Source organism: Raphanus sativus, chromosome 6 (genome assembly GCF_000801105.2).
Source record: "Raphanus sativus cultivar WK10039 chromosome 6, ASM80110v3, whole genome shotgun sequence".
Lineage (NCBI taxonomy): Eukaryota > Viridiplantae > Streptophyta > Magnoliopsida > Brassicales > Brassicaceae > Raphanus > Raphanus sativus.
Window position 1 is genome coordinate 9159084 of NC_079516.1, and position 21876 is coordinate 9180959.

The 21876-nt window shown below is 31.4% G+C and overlaps 5 protein-coding genes across 5 annotated transcripts; 3 read left to right on the plus strand and 2 right to left on the minus strand.

The window, feature by feature from the left end:
- The first annotated feature begins 640 nt into the window (after nt 1-640).
- LOC108811002 (gibberellin-regulated protein 12-like) lies at nt 641-1258 on the plus strand. The gene is made up of 4 exons (XM_018583069.1): nt 641-703; nt 785-823; nt 948-978; nt 1077-1258. The coding sequence occupies exons 1-4, from the start codon at nt 641-643 to the stop codon at nt 1256-1258; spliced, it is 315 nt and encodes a 104-aa protein (XP_018438571.1).
- A 6404-nt stretch (nt 1259-7662) lies between these two features.
- LOC108807759 (uncharacterized) lies at nt 7663-9909 on the minus strand. Its single transcript, XM_056988850.1, has 3 exons — nt 9556-9909; nt 8004-8857; nt 7663-7912 (listed from the first exon to the last, which is right to left on the minus strand). Exons 2-3 carry the CDS (start codon nt 8847-8849, stop codon nt 7778-7780), a joined length of 981 nt encoding a protein of 326 aa, XP_056844830.1. The 5' UTR covers nt 8850-8857; nt 9556-9909; the 3' UTR covers nt 7663-7777.
- A 3085-nt stretch (nt 9910-12994) lies between these two features.
- On the plus strand, nt 12995-13375 carry LOC108807760 (S-protein homolog 6). The gene has a single exon (XM_018580006.1). The coding sequence runs from the start codon at nt 12995-12997 to the stop codon at nt 13373-13375; it is 381 nt and encodes a 126-aa protein (XP_018435508.1).
- A 5604-nt stretch (nt 13376-18979) lies between these two features.
- On the plus strand, nt 18980-20899 carry LOC108807761 (beta-glucuronosyltransferase GlcAT14A). Its single transcript, XM_018580007.2, has 4 exons — nt 18980-19625; nt 19700-19775; nt 19858-19973; nt 20171-20899. Exons 1-4 carry the CDS (start codon nt 19070-19072, stop codon nt 20695-20697), a joined length of 1275 nt encoding a protein of 424 aa, XP_018435509.2. The 5' UTR covers nt 18980-19069; the 3' UTR covers nt 20698-20899.
- Nucleotides 20900-20917: 18 nt separating this feature from the next.
- On the minus strand, nt 20918-21853 carry LOC108813810 (dirigent protein 16). Its single transcript, XM_018586476.2, has one exon. The coding sequence runs from the start codon at nt 21798-21800 to the stop codon at nt 21060-21062; it is 741 nt and encodes a 246-aa protein (XP_018441978.1). The 5' UTR covers nt 21801-21853; the 3' UTR covers nt 20918-21059.
- Between the last annotated feature and the right edge of the window lie 23 nt (nt 21854-21876).

Consider the following 21876-nt stretch of genomic DNA (forward strand, 5'->3'; position numbering starts at 1 on the left):
AACTAACAAATAAAAACATTCAAACTTTTAATTTAAGCACATTCAGTTTAGTTGGAAAATATAATGGGAGCAAGTCTATATTTTGAAAATATTATAGATGGCGGATTTTGTGCCAAAACTTAAACATATGTTTATACAATTTTGAATTTTTTTTATAAATACATTGAAGCAAATCTAATATTTTGAAAACAAATCAGAGCAAATCTAGATTGAGATCTTCAATATTAAAATTTGAATATTGTTGTAACAAAGTTTATAGAAACTTAAAAAAATATTCTTTAAGATATTCAATTTCCAGTATATAAAATATATTTTACATTGTAATACATTGATTGTATTAATTAATATCTTATCGATGAAATATTATTTACAAAATTCATAGTTATAAATAGAAAATAATTTTTTTGTTTTTTTATTGTTTGTATTGACTAACAAATATTTTGACTCGCAATGTTCAATTAGGAAATTAATTAATGATATTTTCAATAGTATCTTTTAAATTAAAGTTTATCTAAGAAAACAAATTATGGCAACTACTTTAATCTATGAGATATAATTTGGTTATAAATAGGTTCAACATTGACATGCAAATAAAACAACAACTATAACAACAACAAAAAGCAAAGAAAAAAAAAATAGAATGACGAAGTTCATTACAGTCTTGATTGTATTCAGCTTTTTGTTTGCTACTCAGTTTTCCAATGTAAGATTGCAAGAAAAACCGCTCACCTTCTATTAATTTGTAAATTGATCACATTCATAAATATTGTTTTGTTTTTTCCAGGCAAAGGAATTAGAAAATTCACCAGAGTCTATCCACACGGTATTCATATTCTTTTAAACATCAATAATAACAGTTTACAAATAATAATAATAATAATAATAATACTAGTTATTATAAGAAAAACAAAATGCAACGTTTTTAATTAATACTACACTATTTTCAGGAAGGCGGAGAGGGTTCTGTCAAAATTGGGGGTGATATCATTTAAAATTTTATACGTTCTTTCAATAAACTGATAACTATTAAAATATTTATCTTAATACATTTAATAATTTTGTATATTCCTGTAAAGATTGTCCGGCGGCATGTGATGTTCGATGTTCAGCGACATCCCATAAGAGTGCATGTTTGATGTATTGCAACCTATGTTGTAAGAAATGTTTGTGTGTACCATCAGGAACATACGGAAATAAAGAAGAATGTCCTTGTTATAACAACTTGAAGACCAAAGAAGGTGGACCTAAATGTCCATAATATTCAAAATATAAAAGAGAAAACAATTTTATATCAAGTTACTTAAATTTTACAGTTTTTCTTATTCATGAAATAAATTGAAAGTTTTATTTAATTAGTGCAAAAATCTATTACAAAAATATAATCAGATATTTAGTAAATAATGTATTGAGAAAATGTAAGAGAAAGTGTATAAACTATTGAAGTATACACAAGAAGCCAATTTAAAACTCATCACATATCCAAAAGCTTATGTAACTTAGCAACATGTAGTCATATTAAATGATACTAAATGAACTAGTTTTGGGAGTTACACCTTTGGAAAATAGGGAATCTCAAGTTCTGGTATCTATTTCTCAAATTCTCTTATTAGTAATACTCTCACTTAATCTCATGTACTCTTAATGAATTAATAGATTTTTGTTGCCCCTATGTTTTTACCTTCCAAGTTCAAATTTCAAATTTTAGATCTTACTAGCCCGCATACAACTTGGTATAACTAGGACTTTAGTCATACTAAAGCCTTGATTGGTACAACTGATGAAAAAGCAGTAACAGTATGCTGCAAAAATTGTATATTCTCATTAAATTTTTTAATAAAATGATTGGTTATAATTTTAAAATTATTATAAAATTTAGTATATAATATATTTTAAAATAATATATATTAATAATATATTATTAAAAATGAAAAATTATCTTTTAAAATATAACTTTTTGGATATAAAAATAACTTTTGGTATATTAAATTAAATAAATTAATTATATATAACTTATATATATTATCATTATTTATTTATTGGTAGAGCATTAAATGATTTATATATAATTTTATCATGAAGATTAATATATGCCATATAATTTATTTATTTCTAAATAATATATATATGTTTATTTTATAATATATATTTTTAATTTTTTTATTAAAAATAATGAATGATATGTGTAATTATGTAAATTATATTATATTTTAAATATGAAATATTTTTATTTTTAAAATTTAATATTTAATCACAAATTTTATTTTTAAAAATTAAAATTTATTTTTTGATTATGAACATAATTTTTATATTATTAAATAAAAATATATAAATTATATATAATTATTTTAATCTATATATTCTAACTGCAAATGGTCTACCAAAAATTTCATATGAGAGCATTGAGTAAATGTCATTTGGAGAACAATTAGCATCTTGTAAATGCTTTTGTGATAAATTTTGATTGGATAATAACGAACATAATACTTATACTAATGTCTTGGCAATCAAGCCATAAGTTGGCAAATTGCACCAAAGTGATGATACAATGTGGCAAAACTATTTTCTAGGTTGCAGTTTTACTTTTGTGGTTTTTTTATTTGTTTGTAACTGCATAGATCTGTAACATGGAAAAATGATGAATGGATAGACGAAGAACAAGAGAATAGGATAAAGTAGGAGTAGAACTAAGAACAAAAACATTTGATAAAGAAGGAGGAGCAAATCAATGAAAGAGGATGAACAGGCAGAAGAATAACAAGAGAATACAATAAGAAGAAAACAAAACTGAGAAGGAGTAAATCAGATAAGAACAAAAGAAATTAATGAGAGGAATCCCCTAAACTATACTTGAGAAGTGATTTTGCCACATGTCTTCTCTACAATCATTCTTACAAAAATAATATGACATGGCTACTAAAATTGATGACATGTCTTATAGATTAATATGATATGGACAATTATATTTAATGCTAATTTATATTTTTGGTAAACTTTTTGAAATATGGTAATAACTCATAAATTACATTTATTTTCGATTTATATTTTTGGACTTTTAAAAATATGGTAATAACTCATAAATCATCATTAAAATGAATATATTAAATTATGGCATTTCAAATTTCGAAATATCATTTATTTAAATTAAAAACATTTCAAAAATATGTACGTATTTTTAGAAAATTATAAAAATTAAATCATAAAATCATTAGTTTCTTATATATATATACAGATTTTATAAATATTTTTTAATTTTTTGACAATTATGAAATTTTACATCCCATAGACTATATTTGAGAAGTGATTTTGCCACATGTCTTCTCTACAATCATTTTCAGAAAATAATATGACATGACTACTAAAATTGATGATCATTTTCACAAAAATAATATGACATGACTACTAAAATTGATAACATATTTTATAGATTAATATGACATGGATAATTATATTTAATTTTAATTTATATTTTTGATAAAATTTTTAAAATATGGTAATAACTCATATATTACATGTATTGTCGATTTTTATTTTTAGACTTTTTTAAAATATGGTAATAACTCATAAATCATCATTAAAATAAATATATTCAATTATGGTATTTCAAATTTCGAAATATCATTTACATTAAAAACATTTCTAAAATATATACATATTTTTAGAAAATTATTAAATCAAAAAATCAAATTAAATCGTAAAATCATTAGTTTCTTATATATATCTACAGATTTTATAAATATTGTTTAATTTTAATTTTTGACAATAATGCAATTTTACATATTTATTTAATATATTTAATAAAATAAATAGATAGAAAAATCTCCATAAGATTATAATTTTAAATATATACATGCACATTCTTCAATATAATTCAAAATAAACAAAATTGTTTTTATCTTAATTTTAATATTCAGTTAAATCAAATTTATATTAAAATATTGATAAGAAAAAATAAAATTTATAATATTAATAAAAAATTAAAAATAATTTATATTTATCTGTTAAAAAAATTAACTGCACATGGTGCAGGAAAATACCTAGTATACAGTCTAATCGAAGAAGAATAAAATCGATTAAAGAAGATGAGAAAAAAAGGAAAAAATAGAGAAATCAAAAGAAGGATATACAAGATAAATGTAAAAAATCTCCCTGTTAGGTTTTCTGTAATTAGGGAGATTTTTTTACGATTAAGTTGGTGTTTTACATTAGATCTGAATGAAAAAGATCGTATATGGAGGGTTTGCTTACCTTTTAGTTAGAGTTTTACATTAATTTTGAATTAAAAAGTATAAAATAAATAAATTTTAAAGAGCAGAATATGGGAATAACTTTTTACCACGAGGAATATTTGAGCATTTGACTCCATGTTCTATTGCCCCTTAAATATTTTCATTTCTTAAGTTTTGCGTTTGAATAAAAAAATTTATGTGTATTTTATTGTTCATCTTCTATGTTTGAAAATTTGTCTTAATAAAATTATATTAGTATGATCGAATTTTTTTTTGAAGTTTCTGAAAAAGTTATTTTTTAGCAAAATGTTTATATTCAAAATTTAAAAGTTTGAATAAAAAAGGTTCGTATATAGAAAGATTTGTTTACCTTTTAGTTAGAGTTTTATATTAAGGGTCCAACTGATGACCATTTAAAAAAAAAGAAATGAATCCAAAGGAATGATATGAAATTAATTAGAAGGAAAAATTGTAGGGAATGAATGTAACAATTTTTATATTGAATGGTAACCAAAACAAGGAACAAAATTTCAAACAATAAATAATTTGATAATCAACTCTAGAAAAATGACTATAAGAATGATTTTTGGTCTACGCTTCATGGTATCTCATAACTACAAAACAAAAACTTGTGTTACTGAGATATTGTGCTTTTTAAGAGATATCTAAGAATTTGTATTTTATAAGACTTAAATATATATAATAATTAAGAGACGAACACAAACCTATACTGGACGAGAGTCAAATCTTTTAGAAAAAATTGCCAAAACGGAATAAAAAAACAAGTAGATTGTCCCTTTGCCATAAATCACTTTTTGGTCCATTTTGGACTCATATACCCCTGGACAACTTCAAAAATTCATATCAATTATTTTAACAGTCAGAAAAATATGAAAAAATATTCAGCATGTACATAAACAAGAAACAATCATATTAAAAATATATTGGTTGACTAAATATTAGTATTTCACAATGTCATTTTTGATCTACCGAACCGCAGAACAGATATTCTACTAGATACGGATAGTAGATTATACACTCGAATTGTAACATAGGTATCTACGTACGGTAGAAATGTTATATCTACCATCAGAGACAAATCTACCACCTTAGAATTATTCAGCTGCCAAATAAATACCAATCTACGACGGTAGATTCATTCAGCTGCCATTTACCTTATTTCTGGATTCCAGTTGATTTCATAAACTACGTTTCCTAATATATCTACGGTTGTATGCTTGCTAGTTTGTACCAAAATACTGTACTCTACGATGGTAGAATCATTCAGCTGCCATTTCCCTTACTAAACCTACTGTTTTATCTACTATCTACGGCCGTAGAATGTATATTCTACCTGATCGAAATATATATTTTCCTAAAATCTCTCCAAAATCTGTTGAGAATATATTCTAAATCAATATTTTCCATAATTAAATTTTTTTTTTTTAAAAACGTGCTCTTCTTCCTCATCCATCGATCTCTACTTATTTTTTTGAAACCATCAATAATTGTTGAAGCTCTTGTTGAATAAGATGCATATTTATGCTTCTTGTGGGTTGTGGAAGTTTGATCCCCTAAAAGGTTGGGGATTTGATGTTGATATGAACATACGAGGGAGAGTATTGCTTGTGGAATTTACAAGTTCCTTTGAAGATCTAAGGGTTGCGGTTTACAAGGATTTTGGATTTGAGGAAGACGAGGTTGAGCTTGGGTTAAGCTACTTACCTATGGAGTTAATCGGCAGAATTGACTGTCCCCCGGTTATCATTGAGAATGATAGGCACGTCAAAAGTTTTCTTACATATGTACGTGGAAAAGCTTCGACAAGGTTGTGTGTGTCTATAAGGAATGGAAATAACGACAACATTGACCTTGATAAGGAGGAAAGTAACTCACCTTTCAGAGAGCTACGTGAACCTTCCTCGGTTTCACGTCGAGAAGACAGTGGTAGTTCATCTGAATCGAAACTGAATGTTGAAGATGATCATCTCGCCTTAACTGGAAAAGAAGACGATAGGGGGAAAAGTATTCGGTATTCTTTGGTCGATGTTGTGAAGAAGGGTGAGACGTTTCTAGACAAATCGATGTTGAAAGCAGCACTCGAAATGTCAGCAATGAAGCATAACTTCGATTACAAAGTTGTGAAATCGGACAGAAAACTTTGGTATATTCGATGCATTGACAACCATTGCAAGTGGAGTGTTCGTGCTGAGGGATTATCAGGATCCACATATTTCATCATCAAAAAATATGTGGCGGATCATACATGTGCTGCCTCGAGTATGATTAATGGTGGTCGGACAGCTTCTGCAAAAACCATTGGCCGTATAATAATGCATAGGTATGATGGTGTGAAAGAAGGTCCCAAAACTAATGATATCATACAGATAATGAGAATGGAACATGGTTGCGAGATATCTAAATCCTTAGCATGGGATGCTCGTGAGTTTGCAATTAATGTGGTTAGAGGTATTCCCGAGCAGAGTTTTGGAAAAATTCCGAAATACTTGCACATGCTGAGAGAAGCTAATCCAGGAACAGAAACGTTTTATGAGACGGATGTTGATGGTAAATTTCGATTTCTCTTCCTTTCGTTTGGGCAATCAGTACGAAGTTTTCACACAGCCATGAGAAAAGTTCTTGTTTTTGATGGGACATTTTTGAAAAGCAAATACAAAGGGGTATTACTTGTTGCGACAGCTTTAGATGGAAACTCTAACTTGTATCCTATTGCATTTGCGGTTGTGGACTCAGAAAATGATCGCTCATGGGATTGGTTTATGAGAAAGCTAAAGGTTGTTGTTGCTAATACTATACTCTAAACTAACATGTATTTCGAAATTACAAAACTATAACTTAATAAACAATAAACATAATTTCTAAAACAATATAATTGAATTGATAAATATAAAATTGTAATTAATTTCATTTTTATTTGATTTAGGGTATAGGGTTTGAACCCTTTCTAATTCGAGGTATAAGTTTCAACCCTTTCTTATTTAAAGAGTAATTATTAACTGAACCCTTATTTGCTTTAATAGATAGGGTACAAACCTTATACCCTATACCCTAAATCAATATTGTAATTATGAACTCAAAATAAATGGACAGGGTACAAACCTTATACTCTATACCCTAAATCAATATTGTAATTATGAACTCAAAATAAATGGACAGGGTACAAACCTTATACCCTAAATCAAATAAAAATCAAATTAATTAATTGATAGGGTACAAACCTTATACCCTAAACCCTAAAATAAATGAGACCATTTTCATAACAATACTCATGAACTCTAATAAACAGTAGTGTATGAATTAAAATGATAAACAAACAAAATGATCAAAGACAACAATCATGAACTCAATTGAGTTCAACAGTTTTCGCTGGTGCACGTTTTGGAGGCTTAAACGTGGACATTCGATACTGCAAAACCTGCTTCCATTTCATTCTCACTTGTTTCTCCTGCCTCTTCCTCGCCGGAACCATCTTCCTCGGAACTGGACTCAACTGGTTGTACCGTTTCCTGATAAGCCCAAACATGCTTACTCTAATCATACTTCTTCTGAATCATCTCAATGATCAAATCGACTCTTTCATCCTTCATCTCAGAGGCTCGCTGAAACTCAGAATCTAAAACGACACTGCCATTTCCAGATGAAGAGATGTATGGAAACACAACTCCCTACAAACAAAAACAGATAAACAAAGGTTAGCCACAAACAATAAGAACACTATGAAATTCGATCACATTATTTAAAGGAAACAAAACTTACTTTGGTTCCAAAAGTAGACTCCAAGCTAACAATATCTTCATAGGAAACCTTAGCAGATCCTTTCCAATTCCTGCATCTCATGCTAGTGACGCCTTCTTGGAGTTTCTGCCCTAAAAGAGAACCGATGTCTGGAATAGCCTCCATCAACCAAATCTGAAGAGCATACGAGAATCCGTCTATGACATAACTGTTCTTCTTCACCTTAGCCCGAGCTTCGATAATGGAACTCACCAGCGCATCAAAGGAGTCAAGACCCCACGGATATTTCCTCATCTTATCGAAATCCATAACCAGCTTGATGTACTTGTGTGGGATAGCCACCCTATGATCCTTCGCCATAACTATACCAGCAATCACACACAAATAAACCAACCTCAGCCTATCAACACGAGACCACGTGTTACAAGATTTCAAATGAACCGTCCTGATTTGGTTTAGGCTAATCTTGCCTCCTCTCCTAAGCAATTTACTCCAAAACCCTTTATCATTTTTCCAGACATCAATCTCCAAGTCAGGCTCGTCCTTATATTTCAGACCAGTGATCGCAAAGTACTCTTGCATTGAAAATCTCAGAGGCCACCTAGCATAATGGAACCATAACTCATGACGCTTTGCGGTGATAAGCTGCTTACAAACAAAGCTGTGGATCACTCTTCCCGAATACTGAAGCTTGTGCTCATGAATGGCCATAACCTGAGCAAATAACGGATCAGCCAACACATCCTTGTACTCTGGTTCAAGGTACTTCTCCACCTCCTCAAGTATGGAAGTCCGGCAAGTGTTGTTGACCTTCTCAATTTGCGTTTCAGTTCCTTCTTTGAAAAGACATTTAGGCAACTCATCCATTGTGATACCTGTGAACAAAGAAACATTTACAACCAACACAGTCAGTACTCGTGGTAGTATAACTCATAAATCACACATGTTAGTCAAAGCAAAACAAAGACAATTATGCAAACAATATCTGAAAAAACTACACTCCAATAATGATTTAAAACAACTCGACTACCAGAAAACAAATCAAAGCCAATATGATTCCAATCCCCAAACCGAAACTACGTAGTCCTTTACCAATCCTAAAACCGAAACTAGATAGTCTTTACCAATCCTGAAACCGACACTACATCAAAGAGACCAAAATAGCAATATGATTCCATTAACATCAAAGAGACCAAAATTAAAATATGATTCCATAGTCCTTTACAAGCTTTTCGATGTTAAACCCGATCCAATATGATTCCATTAGCATCAAAGAGACCAAATACAACACAATAAACTGTTTAAATCTGAGACAAGAACTCGTTCACCACAAAAACATCAAAAGTATGCAACTTTACTATCCTACAAACCTAATCAGTGCCACAAACAAAAATCAAAGCCTATTACACTCGAATTGAGATTAAAAACACTCAAATCAAACATCCATAGACATGCAAAATAAATCCCAAGTCCGATACCAAACCCCTAAATCGCCAACCTCTAAGCCAATTTGACACAAGAAATGAAAAATGAATTCAGGGAGGAACAAGCGTGAGATACTCCGGCGACTTACCTGAGATCGAGAGCGTCGAGTTTGAAGGAGGAGTAGGCGCCTTCGTATAAGAAGAAAACACCGGCGGAGTCGAAGAGGGGCAAATGAATATCGGACCCGGCGAAGAAGGGACACCGGAGCCGGCGAAGTGAAGCAGCGTCGTCGCCTGTTCAGTGGTCGCCGATTTGCTCTCTACGAGCAAACAGAGGAGAGAGTTTTGGATTAGGGTTCATATGTTTAATTTGGGGATAAATGTGTCGCGGGTTTGTTTTATTTCTTAATTAATTTAATTGATTTTTTTTTTTTAAACAATAGGAAATAGAGGGTTGGGATTATATTGGGGGTTTAATTGGGTTAACAAAAAATATTATGGCATTGGGACAATTTGATGTTCAATATATGGCATAGGGACAATGTATCTATTGTTTTATTCCATATTTCCAATTTTCCCAATCTTTTATCTGACCACAGTTGTGAAGCTATCTGATCTCGAACAGTCTTCTAACTCAGAAGAGTACTGTAACATCTCGAGTTGTGATATCTGAAAAGATTTAAGAGAATTGATTTGGCTACCAAGATTAAAATAAAATTTGAAACTTTTTAAGATTTATCTTTTTACTTTTAGAGATTTTCTAAGTTTTGTTTGAACTATTACTAAAATGAGCATACTCTAAATATTAAAATGAGCAAAATTCTAAAAGTAAATGTACTAAAATGAAAAAAAAATAACTAATCCAAGTATTAAAACGAGATCAAAAAAGTTTAAGTATTAAAAACTCTAAAGAAATTTATTTGAGGTAATTTATGGATTTTTCCTGCAAAACTAATTTCACAATAGTTACAACTAGACTTTTATACATGCTTTGAAAAACAAATATTTATTTTCTTTAAATTATATATGAAAATAATATGTCGGAATAACATTTTTAATTTTATAAGGATTTATATTCTTATCATAAATTTATTAATAAAACGAAAGATTTAATTTGGATATCAAATATATTTTATATCTAGTTATATGAAAAGTATTTTTTTATTAAAATTGTAGTTTATTCAAGAATCTAATAATTTCTACTATAACACGAAATCATACTTTTAAGTTCTAATCATTTTGTATTAAATTATTTGATGATTTATATGTTTTACAATTAATGTTGGGTTAATATATTTTTAATTTGTTTCGCATTAGTTAAAGATTATTTAACATTTTGTAATTAAAATAATCTGATATGTTATCGTATCTAACACTACCGTAGTTAAAACATCTTCAAATATACTCAATTTTTATGTACTAGAAAATATTTTCGAACCAAACTCTATTTCTTCATTCCACTAAAACAAAAAAAATGAAGTTGTTTTAAAAATAGAATAATATTAAAATAAAATTTAACTCCATTATTTTATTTCAAAAAATAGAGTTATGTATTGGATATTATCTTAGTCGCATGCTTCGGCCATAACTAGTGCTAGTTTTTGAATGTTGATTGTAATTACTGAATGATTTTGTTAACGTTTATAATATTATTTCATTAGTTTTTTTGCTAATTTAAAAAAAGAAAAATTAGGAAGAAAAAAATTATGAAAGACTCAAAATTTAGGTGTAACCTGCTGTATAGTTTTTCTTACAAATTTAGTTACATAGAAAATAATATAAATATTAATTTTTAATAGAAATTTGTATATTATCAACCCGAAAAAATCAGGATCAAATACGGCTACAATTTCGTTTGAACAAAAGTACCAAAATCAACCTATTACAATCATCGCTCTGCCTTTTCACTAAACCTAGCATGTTCCGCTAGTCTGTTTTTTTGTTTTCTTTTGATATCGGTTGCTGTACTTAAAACATCGACGTGATTCTCGAGAAATTGAGGTTGTCCTTGTTGCCTCGGATGCCGTGAGTTCTCTTGACGTCTCTGAAATATTGTCGATGAACTCCACGAAGCTTATAAATTTCTTTGTCTGTGAAGCCCTAGACAACCATAGGAAAAGTTTCAAATACAAAAACATGAACCTTACGGATGCCACCAAAGCCGGCTTGTATAAAACGCCACACGACACTTGAAACCGAACTTAAAATGATCAAGTACTCGCTACAGTTGCCAACCAAACCTGCACAAGATGGACTGGAAGCATCAACACTTCTAACTAACTAGTCTCAACACCTATCAAGAATGTTAAGCTCACTAGCACTAGAGCTGTAATATCTGAAGTGGTTCTAGGAAACAGCAAGACTAGACGGAGACATCGAGGCCGGAATAACAACCCGCGCACCACCTTGCTGCATGTGACCTTTGAGAACCAAAGGCCAAGACCAACATGTGAAGGCGACACTCCGGTGTCAGTGAAGAGAGGCGAAAAGCTGAGCTCTTAAGACCAAGCCAAACAGATAGAGAACGCCAAAGCAAGGAGTTAGTAAAGAATCTGAAGGGAAGATCCGAAGAGAGGCGTCCGCACAAACTGTTTATAAGCATCTATAGACGAACAGTTACTGGATTAGAAGAACCTCGCACGCAGCTTCACACCAGGAAGAAACTTAGCAGCAGGAGCACGAGCATGTCGGAACAAAGAAAAAGACTGGACAAACAGAAATGATCAGATGAGATACGAGGGAGAAGAAAGGGACCCTCTGACGCCGGACGCACGCTCACGTGCTGCCGGAATCGGAGACAAGCTTCAATTCACTTTTAAGATCTAGAGAGCGGAGAGAACATATTGAAATGAGAGAGAGAAACCGTTTAACTATTGCTATAAAATATTAAATTGACGAGATATCTATTTAAGATATTACACCACTAATGATGCTCTAGTTTTTTAGAATTGATACCAATATACGAATTCGTAAAAGATATAAAATGCCTATATACAATACGTGAAATAAAAAGTTAATTAGTTTAAGAACTTGGCCCAAATCACTGATCATGCATGCCTCGGTTTATCATGAAATATTCCTATATAGTATATATCTATATAGTAATTTTCAATTAATCTTTGAAATTTGTTTCCTGATTTCCTCTAATTATCATGCCTTCTTTTTATATTAAGTTAATAGTTTCATATATGGTTCTGCTCTATTTTTTTTTAATTATAGTACTGTTTCCATTTTTTTTCTTTTAACAAAAAAATTGAGATTATAATTTATTTCTATTTAACCTGTGAAATCTTATTATTCAATGCACATAAGAATCTACTTAATTACTGTGAGATTTTTTTTTTGATAAAAAGGGTAAGCTATAAGAGATTTCAGAATAGAAGTATATCTGTGATACACACTATGATCATTTAGTTCTCCCGAATATGATACAAAATGCTCTTCTAAATAGCTCTCCCTAAATTGATCCAAAAAAAAGTTGCTCTCCCTAGACAACAAGAAGAAACAAAAACAAAACTTAAACCTTTGCATTTAAATATGAAAACTATGAAAAAGATCCTTCTTTCACTTATCATTATATCATCAATCATGACCTTGACGTCTATGCTTCAGCCACATACTTTGTCACTGGGTGAGGAATACGACGTGCGTGTTATCAACAGCTTCAGAGACAACTCCTCTCTGCCTTTAGTGATCTGGTGCACCTCGCCACAAGGTGATCTCGGTGGTCGCGCACTTCAAGAGGGAGATGACTTCCAATGGACGGCCAGGATCGAGCTGTGGTCGTGGAGGGCAGAGTACACGTGTACAATGAAGTGGGAGTTGAAGAGGAAGAGGTTCAAGGCGTTTAAGGTTTCTAGAGACAGCAATAGATGTGGAATTACAAAGAAATGTTCTTGGTCCGTTAGAGAAGATGGATTTTATTTTAGCAGTGACGAGGTTTATTGGACCAAAGATTTTTCTTGGTGATAATTATTTTATTTGAGTGAACATATTCAGAAACTTCAATATATGATTCATCTAGAATCATTGCTCTTAAGGGGAAGAGATCTCATTTCATTCATATATGGGTCTATGAAAGCTTAGTAATTAGGTCTCATAGGGGAAGGAGACAAATCATTGAGCCCAACAGTTTTGCCAATGTACTTTTTATCAAACCAGTAAGTTTTTTTAAGGAAAATTCTTTAAAAATACACGGACTATTTCTATTTTCTAATAAAAATATATGAACTATTTTGGATCTCCATTTAATACACAAACTAATTTATATTGCCTATTAAATACACAAACTTTTGAAAATCTACAGATTTTACACATCGTTTTAAACGAGTTAACTACGTTTAACAGAATTGACGACGACGTTAGTGTTTAATTACACACGTGATTAAATTGTGAAAAGAAAACAAAAAATAAAATACACGAACTAATTTTAATTTACTAATAAAATACATAGACTATTTTGGATCTCGTTTAAAACACGAACTAATTTTAGTTTTCCATTAAATACACAAATTTTGAAATTTGCAGATTTCACATCGATTTAGACGACGTCAATTATGTTTAACATGATTTAGACGATGTCAACTATGTTTAACAGAAGTGATGACGATGTTAGTGTTTCGTTAAACATATGGTTAAATTATGAAGGAAAAATTCCTTAAAAATCCTCCCGGTAGATTATACAGTAAACTTTCTTCTCCATTATGCTTACATAATGTAAATTAACCTTGATTGAATCATTATCACTGCAACCAAAGCGAAGAATAAAAATCAGAAGCACATAACACTAAACTAATTTCAAAATCAGAAACTCGTTTAAAATTACCTAGTTTTCTTCTTCCTCTTTCACGACATGGAAATCGGCTCCACTTCGAAGCGATATAAAGGGAAATCAAAGCGAAGAAGAAGAAAATGAATAGATTTTGAAGAATAAAAGAGGTTGGAACAGATTAGGGTGCCAAACTCAAACTGAAACTAACTTGAATTATGAGTCAATCGATTTGAAAGGTTTTGGCTTAGGGTGAGTGTGCTTTTTACAGTTTAGCCACCTGTTTAATTAAAACTAACATCACCTTCTTTTAAATATAGTTGACATAGTCTAAATCGATGGGCAAAATTTGCAAATTCTAAAAGTTTGTGTATTAAATGAGAAACAAAAATTAGTTCGTGTATTAAACAAGGATCCAAAATAGTTTGTGTATTTTATTAGCAAATGAAATTAGTTAAGAATTTTATTTTCACAATTTAAACACATGTTTAGTTCAACATTAACGTCGTTGTCACTTCCGTTAAACATAGTTAACGCCGTCTAAAATGATATGTAAAATCTGCGAATTATGTATTTAATATCCAACATAAATTGGTTCACGTATTAAATGAGAATCCAAAATAGTTCGCGTATTTTGTTAGCAAATAAAAATTAGTCTGTATATTTTTAGAGAATTTCCCTTCTTTTTATCGAGAAATCAACATATTCGTCATACATTAACACATCTCAACATTCTCGACCAGTACATATATGGATGAACTGTGAAAATTCATTTATCAACGTTGATTTATTTCAGATATCATATAAAAACTAACAAATTATAGTTTTATCATACATTGACCCGTCATTCTGTAGTTAAAACTGACATAAACTTACATAATCACTACAAATTGCTTACATGTTAGATATAACGTACTAAGTGACATTGATATACTGGTTAACTCAGAAAAAAAAAATATTTTAAACCTACACAAATGACATAATTTTATTTAGTAAATAAACTAATTATTTTATCAATTAAAAAGCTGATTTTTCTGTCCACTCACATGAATATAATAATAGTTTTGTTAATAGACATCCAATATTTTCGCTTTGTAATTTTTCTTACTGTTCTTTGTATCTCTTTCGTTATTCTATTTCAGGAACCCTGACCATGTCTTTATTTTCTATAATTTGAAACAATTTGTATATGTTAAATTATATTTTATACAGAAAATATATTTGAAAATACATTTTAATTTAAATTTCTTAATATTTATATATTGATTATATAAAATATATGTTTCTTTAGATTCCGTTTAGGTGTCTGTATATATGATCAGACGTAGAGGTTTTATCTGCTACATAACAAGCGTATAAAGCATTTCAAGGCACTAAAAGTACATTTAATCAATTAATAAGAAAAGTTAAAAAAAATACAGTGATAAATCTTGTAATATCTCTTGCAATATAAATTTAATTATATAGTTGTGTGTTTTATTTTAATACCATTGATTGATATGGTTTATGGTATGTGTAATGATGTAATAGATACATTTTTTGAGAAAATATATCTATGCCATTAAAGATATGGTCTGATAGATACAATTTCAAAAGAAATTAATGATAAAGTTCACATGAAAATTAGGTTAGAATATTAATACAATGATACCATGAACATCTTGTTCGCCGCTTTTAACAATCAAAGTGCGTTTCCACCTTATAACGAACCACATTCACATTTATAAACTACACGATAAAAGTTCTCAGGATAAATATACAATTTTTCTTTGGTTTAGATATTCCTGAAGAAACTACTTCAAGAAAGTTTCCTCTATAACTCATAGAATAAAATGCGTAGTCATTATAAAAAAGAACTAAACAGAATAAATATATGTTTTATTATAAAAACTGTAGGAAATATAAAATATCCTCAGAAACTTTAAAAACATTACGAGAAATAATTAAATAATTCAAAAAAATCTTACAAAAAGAATTCAAAACAAAAAAAGAAATCTATTAGAAAAGAAATCTTAGGTTGGTGTTAAGAAGCTTCAAAAACGATGGTATTTCATTCCGCTTCATTCCTAGAAGGTTTGCAACTCCAGTAGATAAATTGGCCAAAAAAAAGAAGCAAATCAAAACTATATAGTTGTATGGTCAAGTTGATCACTTGTAAGACTTTCATAGTGAATAAAGTTGACAAAAAAGGCCGGTGTTAAACAAGGGTTTAATTGCGTAATAGCCACATTTAAGAGAGAAATTATGTGAATAACACTGATTTTGACATAACGTAATGTCAGATATTTAGGGACATTCCATCCGGTTTTATCTCTTTGCTTAACAAGTTTCCAGTTGCAATTTATAAAATAGGTGACGTAGTGTTTTTTTGTGCCATATTAACAATCGCATAACATTGCTCAATGCGTGTCCCATATGTATTTATCATATATGATTTAATGGTATACAACGAAATGAGTGGATAATATTAGTACGTGTTACAAAACATATATTAATGTATTGATGAATTAAAAGTTACAAATACTACTATTCTATATATAACAAAATAGTATAGATCACGAAACACATGCTAACTTGTATGTAATTGTAGTACTTAATGTTTTCCCAGTGTCAATCCCAATCTTCTATAAACACGGGAATATAAACCCTACTCTAAATTTTAAAATGTGAAAAATGTAAATAGTGAGATGAATTCGGAATCTACATTATGTGATATTAAACTGAACAATGTATAATTGAAATGCCAGTAAAATGCATTTCGATTCTACATGTTGCATACAAAATAGAAACGGTGAAAATGTAGATGCAATCTAAAGACCATCTAACATAATTCTCAAATTTTGATATGTTTATGCCTTCATGGAAGAGGGTAATTGTTTTTCCAATGTCAACACCAATCATGCATAAACTAAACATTATTAACGAATCATTAAACTCTGTACAGAAATATAAATCCTATTATTAATTAACACATTATGTGATATTAAATTGTACAATATAAAACCAGAGTGCCAAGAAGATGCATTTCCATTCTATTTACGATAGTAAGAATAGAAACATGGAAAATGTAGCTAGTTGCAATCGAAAGTAGTCATATATAATATAATAGAAATTTTGAAATGTCTATGATTGAATGGAAGTAGTCAATGTTTTCCCCAATGTCAACCTAAATATTCCATAACTTAAACCCTATCCACTAATCACTAAACTCTACACCGAAATATAAACCTAATTCAAATATCAAAATATGAAAATAGTAAATATTGGTAATGAATTCAGAAACTAGAGTAGGTGATATTAAACCGTCTAGTTTAGTATAAGAATGCAAATAAGATGAAATTTTATTCTACGTGAGTCAGACATAATAGAAACAGGAAAATGTACTTTTCAGAATGAACGTATTTTTTAGAAGCTGGCGTTATGGATGAGAAAGACGATGAGGTATTTGATGGAATAAACGACCAAAAATGTGTAGAGCTATTTTATATGAAAGAATATTTCCTCACACACACACACACACACACACACATATTTTCAGGTTTCACCGGTTGCGTGAAGGATCGTTATTATATAAAGCTAATACCAAGTATATGAATGTTAGAAAAATTGGTTATACAGTGAATTATACATTTTGCGTTATAGAGCCCAACATACTCTTCTAAAAACAAATTAACAGAGCTCTCATATCAATACTATAAAACATGATCATGACCAATTGATAAATGTTTAATCCAACAATTATTCTTCTATATATTATAACTTAACCTACTTGATTAAATAAACCAAATATTTTGGAAGTTGTAACCTTTATGTCCATGATGCTCGGGCTCCAAAGCTACTTTTTTAACGGTTTGATGGATATTGTGATCACACATCAGCATGAGATATAAATGTTAATAACCAAATCTAGGTTTTCTTTTAACAATTGGGCAATGAGTCATGATTTTAAAATGTATAAAATTAAACTGGTTTTAACAACTACAGTTGGTCTTTTTATTTTCACTGGGTCGAAATTTACAAACCCATTTATAATTGCATAAAAAATTATTATGGGTAATAATAACGTTTTATAGATCATTATATATGAAATCAAAATTATGAAAATTTAATTAAAAATATAATTATATTATTTTATTACTAATTGATTACTAAACAAAAAATTTGTTATTTTTGGAAAAAAAAATAATAACTGTTTAGGAATAAAATTCAAAATTAATGTGTGAAATAACTATGGCAAAATTCAATAAAATTATCAAAACCTTTTACTAATAATCTTAAAAATATTATACATAAATATGATTATAAAAACCACATATATGATTACAAAAAAATACAGATATGAAAAATAAATTTTTAAAACAAATTTTAAAACAAAAATTATATCCACTCTTTGAAAGAGTGGATCAAAATCTAGTATTCTATTAAATTAGAAAAATTATCTATTTTCTAAGAGCGGATCAAAATCTAGTATTCTGTTAAATTAAAAACATTATCTATTCTCTACTGATATATGTTTATTCCAATTATTATTTTACTTTATTTAAAGATAAAATTAATTATAATAGATTTTGATTAAGATTTATACAAATATGATTACAAAGAAAAAAACATAAATATGATTATAATGAAAAACATAAAAATGAAAATTAATTTTCTAAAAAAATTGAAAAAGAAAAAATATACCAGAATCTAGTTTTCTTTTAAACAAGCCACTCTGCGGGCTCATAACTTTTTTTTTTACTTTTTCCACTTGCCAATTACAATCTACAATTAGTAATAAATAAATTAAAAAAAAAAACTATTCATCGTGTCTGATGTGACTGTGACCATTACATGCTTTAGTTACCTTTCCTCTACTCCACACGTTTCGACAAACGCGCCGCCGTGAAAAAAAAATGCAGAACGGAGCACACGTCGCGAAGGAGCAACCAAGACTCACTCTCTACATAATCCTCACCACAGCCTTCCTCTCTCTCTTCTTCCTCCTCTCCCTCTCCTCCTCCTCCTCCTCCTCCCACTCCTCACCTCCCTACACCGGATCCAACAACCTCCGACCCGACCCGAGACTCTTCCCTTCCTCCTCCAACATCGCCGCCGACACATCCCCCCCTTCCGTCGCCTACCTCATCTCCGGATCCTCCGGCGACTCCCCCCGCATCCTCCGCCTCCTCTTCGCCGCGTACCACCCGAGGAACCGCTACCTTCTCCATCTCGACAGCTTGGCGACGCAGTCCGAGCGAGATCGGCTCGCTCTGACGGTGGGAGATGTTCCCATCTTCCGAGCTGCGAGGAACGTCGATGTTGTCGGGAAGCCTGATTTCGCGTACCGGAGAGGTTCGTCTCCGATGGCGGCCACGCTTCACGGCGCTTCGATTCTGCTGAGATTGTCCGGGGCGTGGGATTGGTTCGTTGATCTCAGTGTTGACGAGTACCCTCTCGTTACTCAAGATGGTCAGATCTTTTATTTTAATGATCTTTGTTATGTTGTGTTGTGTGTTTGATTGTGAGTTTGTTTGTTTGTGCAGAGCTACTTCACATTTTGTCGCATTTGCCTAAGGACTTGAACTTTGTGAACCACACTAGCTACATTGGCTGGAAAGAGTAAGGTTTTTTACTTCTATTGTGTTCCGTTTTAGAGAACCTTTTTAAGTGAATTTTTTTTTGGGTTTGGTTTTCTGGTTAGATCGAGGAGGTTGAAGCCAGTGATTGTGGACCCAGGGCTTTACCTTGTGGAGAAAACGGATATGTTCTTTGCTTCACAGAAACGAGAGCTGCCTAAGGCTTTCAAGCTATTCTCAGGTCACATTACATTTTACTCTTCGTTTCTTATTCTGTGTGTTTCTTCATTTATTGGTACTTCATTAATCACCTTGTTTGTTGGTGCAGTGAGTTTAATTGCATAGTATTGGCATGTAGTTGTATTGACAAAGCTGAAAAGGGAGTGGCTTTAAGTCCTTTGGTGTTTAAACTAACTGCGATAATCTCTTTATATGCAGGTCCATCTTTCTCCATCTTAAGCCGCAGTTTCATCGAGCACTGTGTCTTGGGCACTGACAACTTCCCTCGGACTCTACTCATGTACTTGTCCAACACACCTGCTTCCATCTCCAACTACTTCCCAACTATCCTCTGCAACTCGAATCTCTTCAAAAAGACCATCATCAACAACAACTTACTCTACCTACCTTCTAACGACACTTCTAAAGAAAGACACCATCATCATCAGCTTGATCCCAAAGAGTTCACGGAAATGGTTCAATCAGGAGCAGCGTTTGCAAGAGTGTCGAGGTTCGATGACCCTATCCTTGATCGCATAGATCATGAGCTTCTGGGACGCACATCTGGTGAAGTTGTGCCTGGTGGCTGGTGTTTGGGAGATTCTGGTGACGACAAGAGCTTGTGTTCTGTCTGGGGAGACTCGGGTATTCTTAGGCCCGGTTCTGGTTCGGAGAGGCTGGAGAGACGGATTGTTGAGTTATTGTCAAATGATTGGTTCAGATTGCACCAATGCATATCTGAGTGATCATCTTTTGCCATACCTTCAACAGAGTATATAGTTGGCCACGGACAATGGTGTTTACCGGTTTTATTTATGTTTCACATGTAATCTTGTGACAGTTTGAGTTTGTTGATTCATTGGTGAACATCTCAGCCTTTTTGTTGTCTGTCATCTCAACTGGGAAATGTAAGGACTCGGTTCAATTGAATGTTTGGTTAAGTCTTAACCGGTGTTTAATCCTGGGTTTATGAAATATAATTCTTATATTTATAAATTTCAGAGATTTCTGTGATGTAAATACAACAAACAAAACAAGAACATTCACACACACACACACATGCACAAAGGTTTTAAAGTCTTCAGGTAAGGCTCCTTTTATGTTCTGCTTAGTACTTAAGATGGACAATGATCCTCAGCAAAGACTCTGCTCCGTCCACAAAATGTTGACCCGATGGAATCAATGGCCTGACCTCTGCAAACCCACAAGCGTTCTTGAACTTACCTGTTCCTCCAGTCACTGACAGATGAGACATGGCGCTTCCTATCCTATAAATCCCATAGAAGTTGAGGTTGTCATTGTACTCTCCACCTTCAAGCATAGCTGTGAAAGCCATCATCTGTGTGCTTCCATCTCCAGAGCTTGCAACGTACACTCCTTGAGCTTTACCAAGCGGCTGAGAACCCAAGTCAGGACCAGATGTGAGTATGTCATCGATGACTGTTATGGTGCCAAACCCAAGACTGAGTCCATCAGGACCAAGCTGAGTCTGGATCCCGTTCAAGTTCTGACCAGAGTAAGCAGTACCGGACAAGCCTGTCCCAAGAGGTACACCGTTGATACCGTTAACCGTTGGGAGGGCACCGTTTGCATTTGGTATGGCTATACCGTTCTCAGGAGGAGTGAAACCAATTTGCTTGGCGAAAGGAACTTGACCGTTGTATATGTTCCCGAGCAAACCTGTGATGGGCCTCGCCGTGGGGCTGCCTCCTCCAAGTATGTCGTGCATGTAGAGTTCGAAAATTGGGTCTTCAGGTGCAGGATCAAGTGCTGCTGCGAGAACAGAAACTGTGAACAAGAAGATTGCTGTTAAAAGCAAGAATGGTGATTGCTTGATCATCATCATCATGGAACGGTAGTGTGTTGGAAGAAGGATATTAAAGATTTTTTGATGAATATGTGAGATGTGGGCAATGGTGTTTAAA

What these genes read in the sequence shown, in the direction of transcription:
- LOC108807759 (XM_056988850.1), bottom strand. Translation starts at nt 8,849, where the DNA reads ATGGATGAGTTGCCTAAATGTCTTTTCAAAGAAGGAACTGAAACGCAA. An exon ending in AGTCTACTTTTGGAACCAAA is followed by an intron (nt 7,913 to 8,003) that starts GTAAGTTTTGTT and finishes TTTTGTTTGTAG; the next exon opens with GGAGTTGTGTTTCCATACAT.
- LOC108807761 (XM_018580007.2), top strand. Translation starts at nt 19,070, where the DNA reads ATGCAGAACGGAGCACACGTCGCGAAGGAGCAACCAAGACTCACTCTC. An exon ending in CCCTCTCGTTACTCAAGATG is followed by an intron (nt 19,626 to 19,699) that starts GTCAGATCTTTT and finishes TTGTTTGTGCAG; the next exon opens with AGCTACTTCACATTTTGTCG. An exon ending in GGCTTTCAAGCTATTCTCAG is followed by an intron (nt 19,974 to 20,170) that starts GTCACATTACAT and finishes CTTTATATGCAG; the next exon opens with GTCCATCTTTCTCCATCTTA.
- LOC108807760 (XM_018580006.1), top strand. Translation starts at nt 12,995, where the DNA reads ATGACCTTGACGTCTATGCTTCAGCCACATACTTTGTCACTGGGTGAG.
- LOC108811002 (XM_018583069.1), top strand. Translation starts at nt 641, where the DNA reads ATGACGAAGTTCATTACAGTCTTGATTGTATTCAGCTTTTTGTTTGCT. An exon ending in TTGCTACTCAGTTTTCCAAT is followed by an intron (nt 704 to 784) that starts GTAAGATTGCAA and finishes TGTTTTTTCCAG; the next exon opens with GCAAAGGAATTAGAAAATTC. An exon ending in CACCAGAGTCTATCCACACG is followed by an intron (nt 824 to 947) that starts GTATTCATATTC and finishes CACTATTTTCAG; the next exon opens with GAAGGCGGAGAGGGTTCTGT.
- LOC108813810 (XM_018586476.2), bottom strand. Translation starts at nt 21,800, where the DNA reads ATGATGATGATGATCAAGCAATCACCATTCTTGCTTTTAACAGCAATC.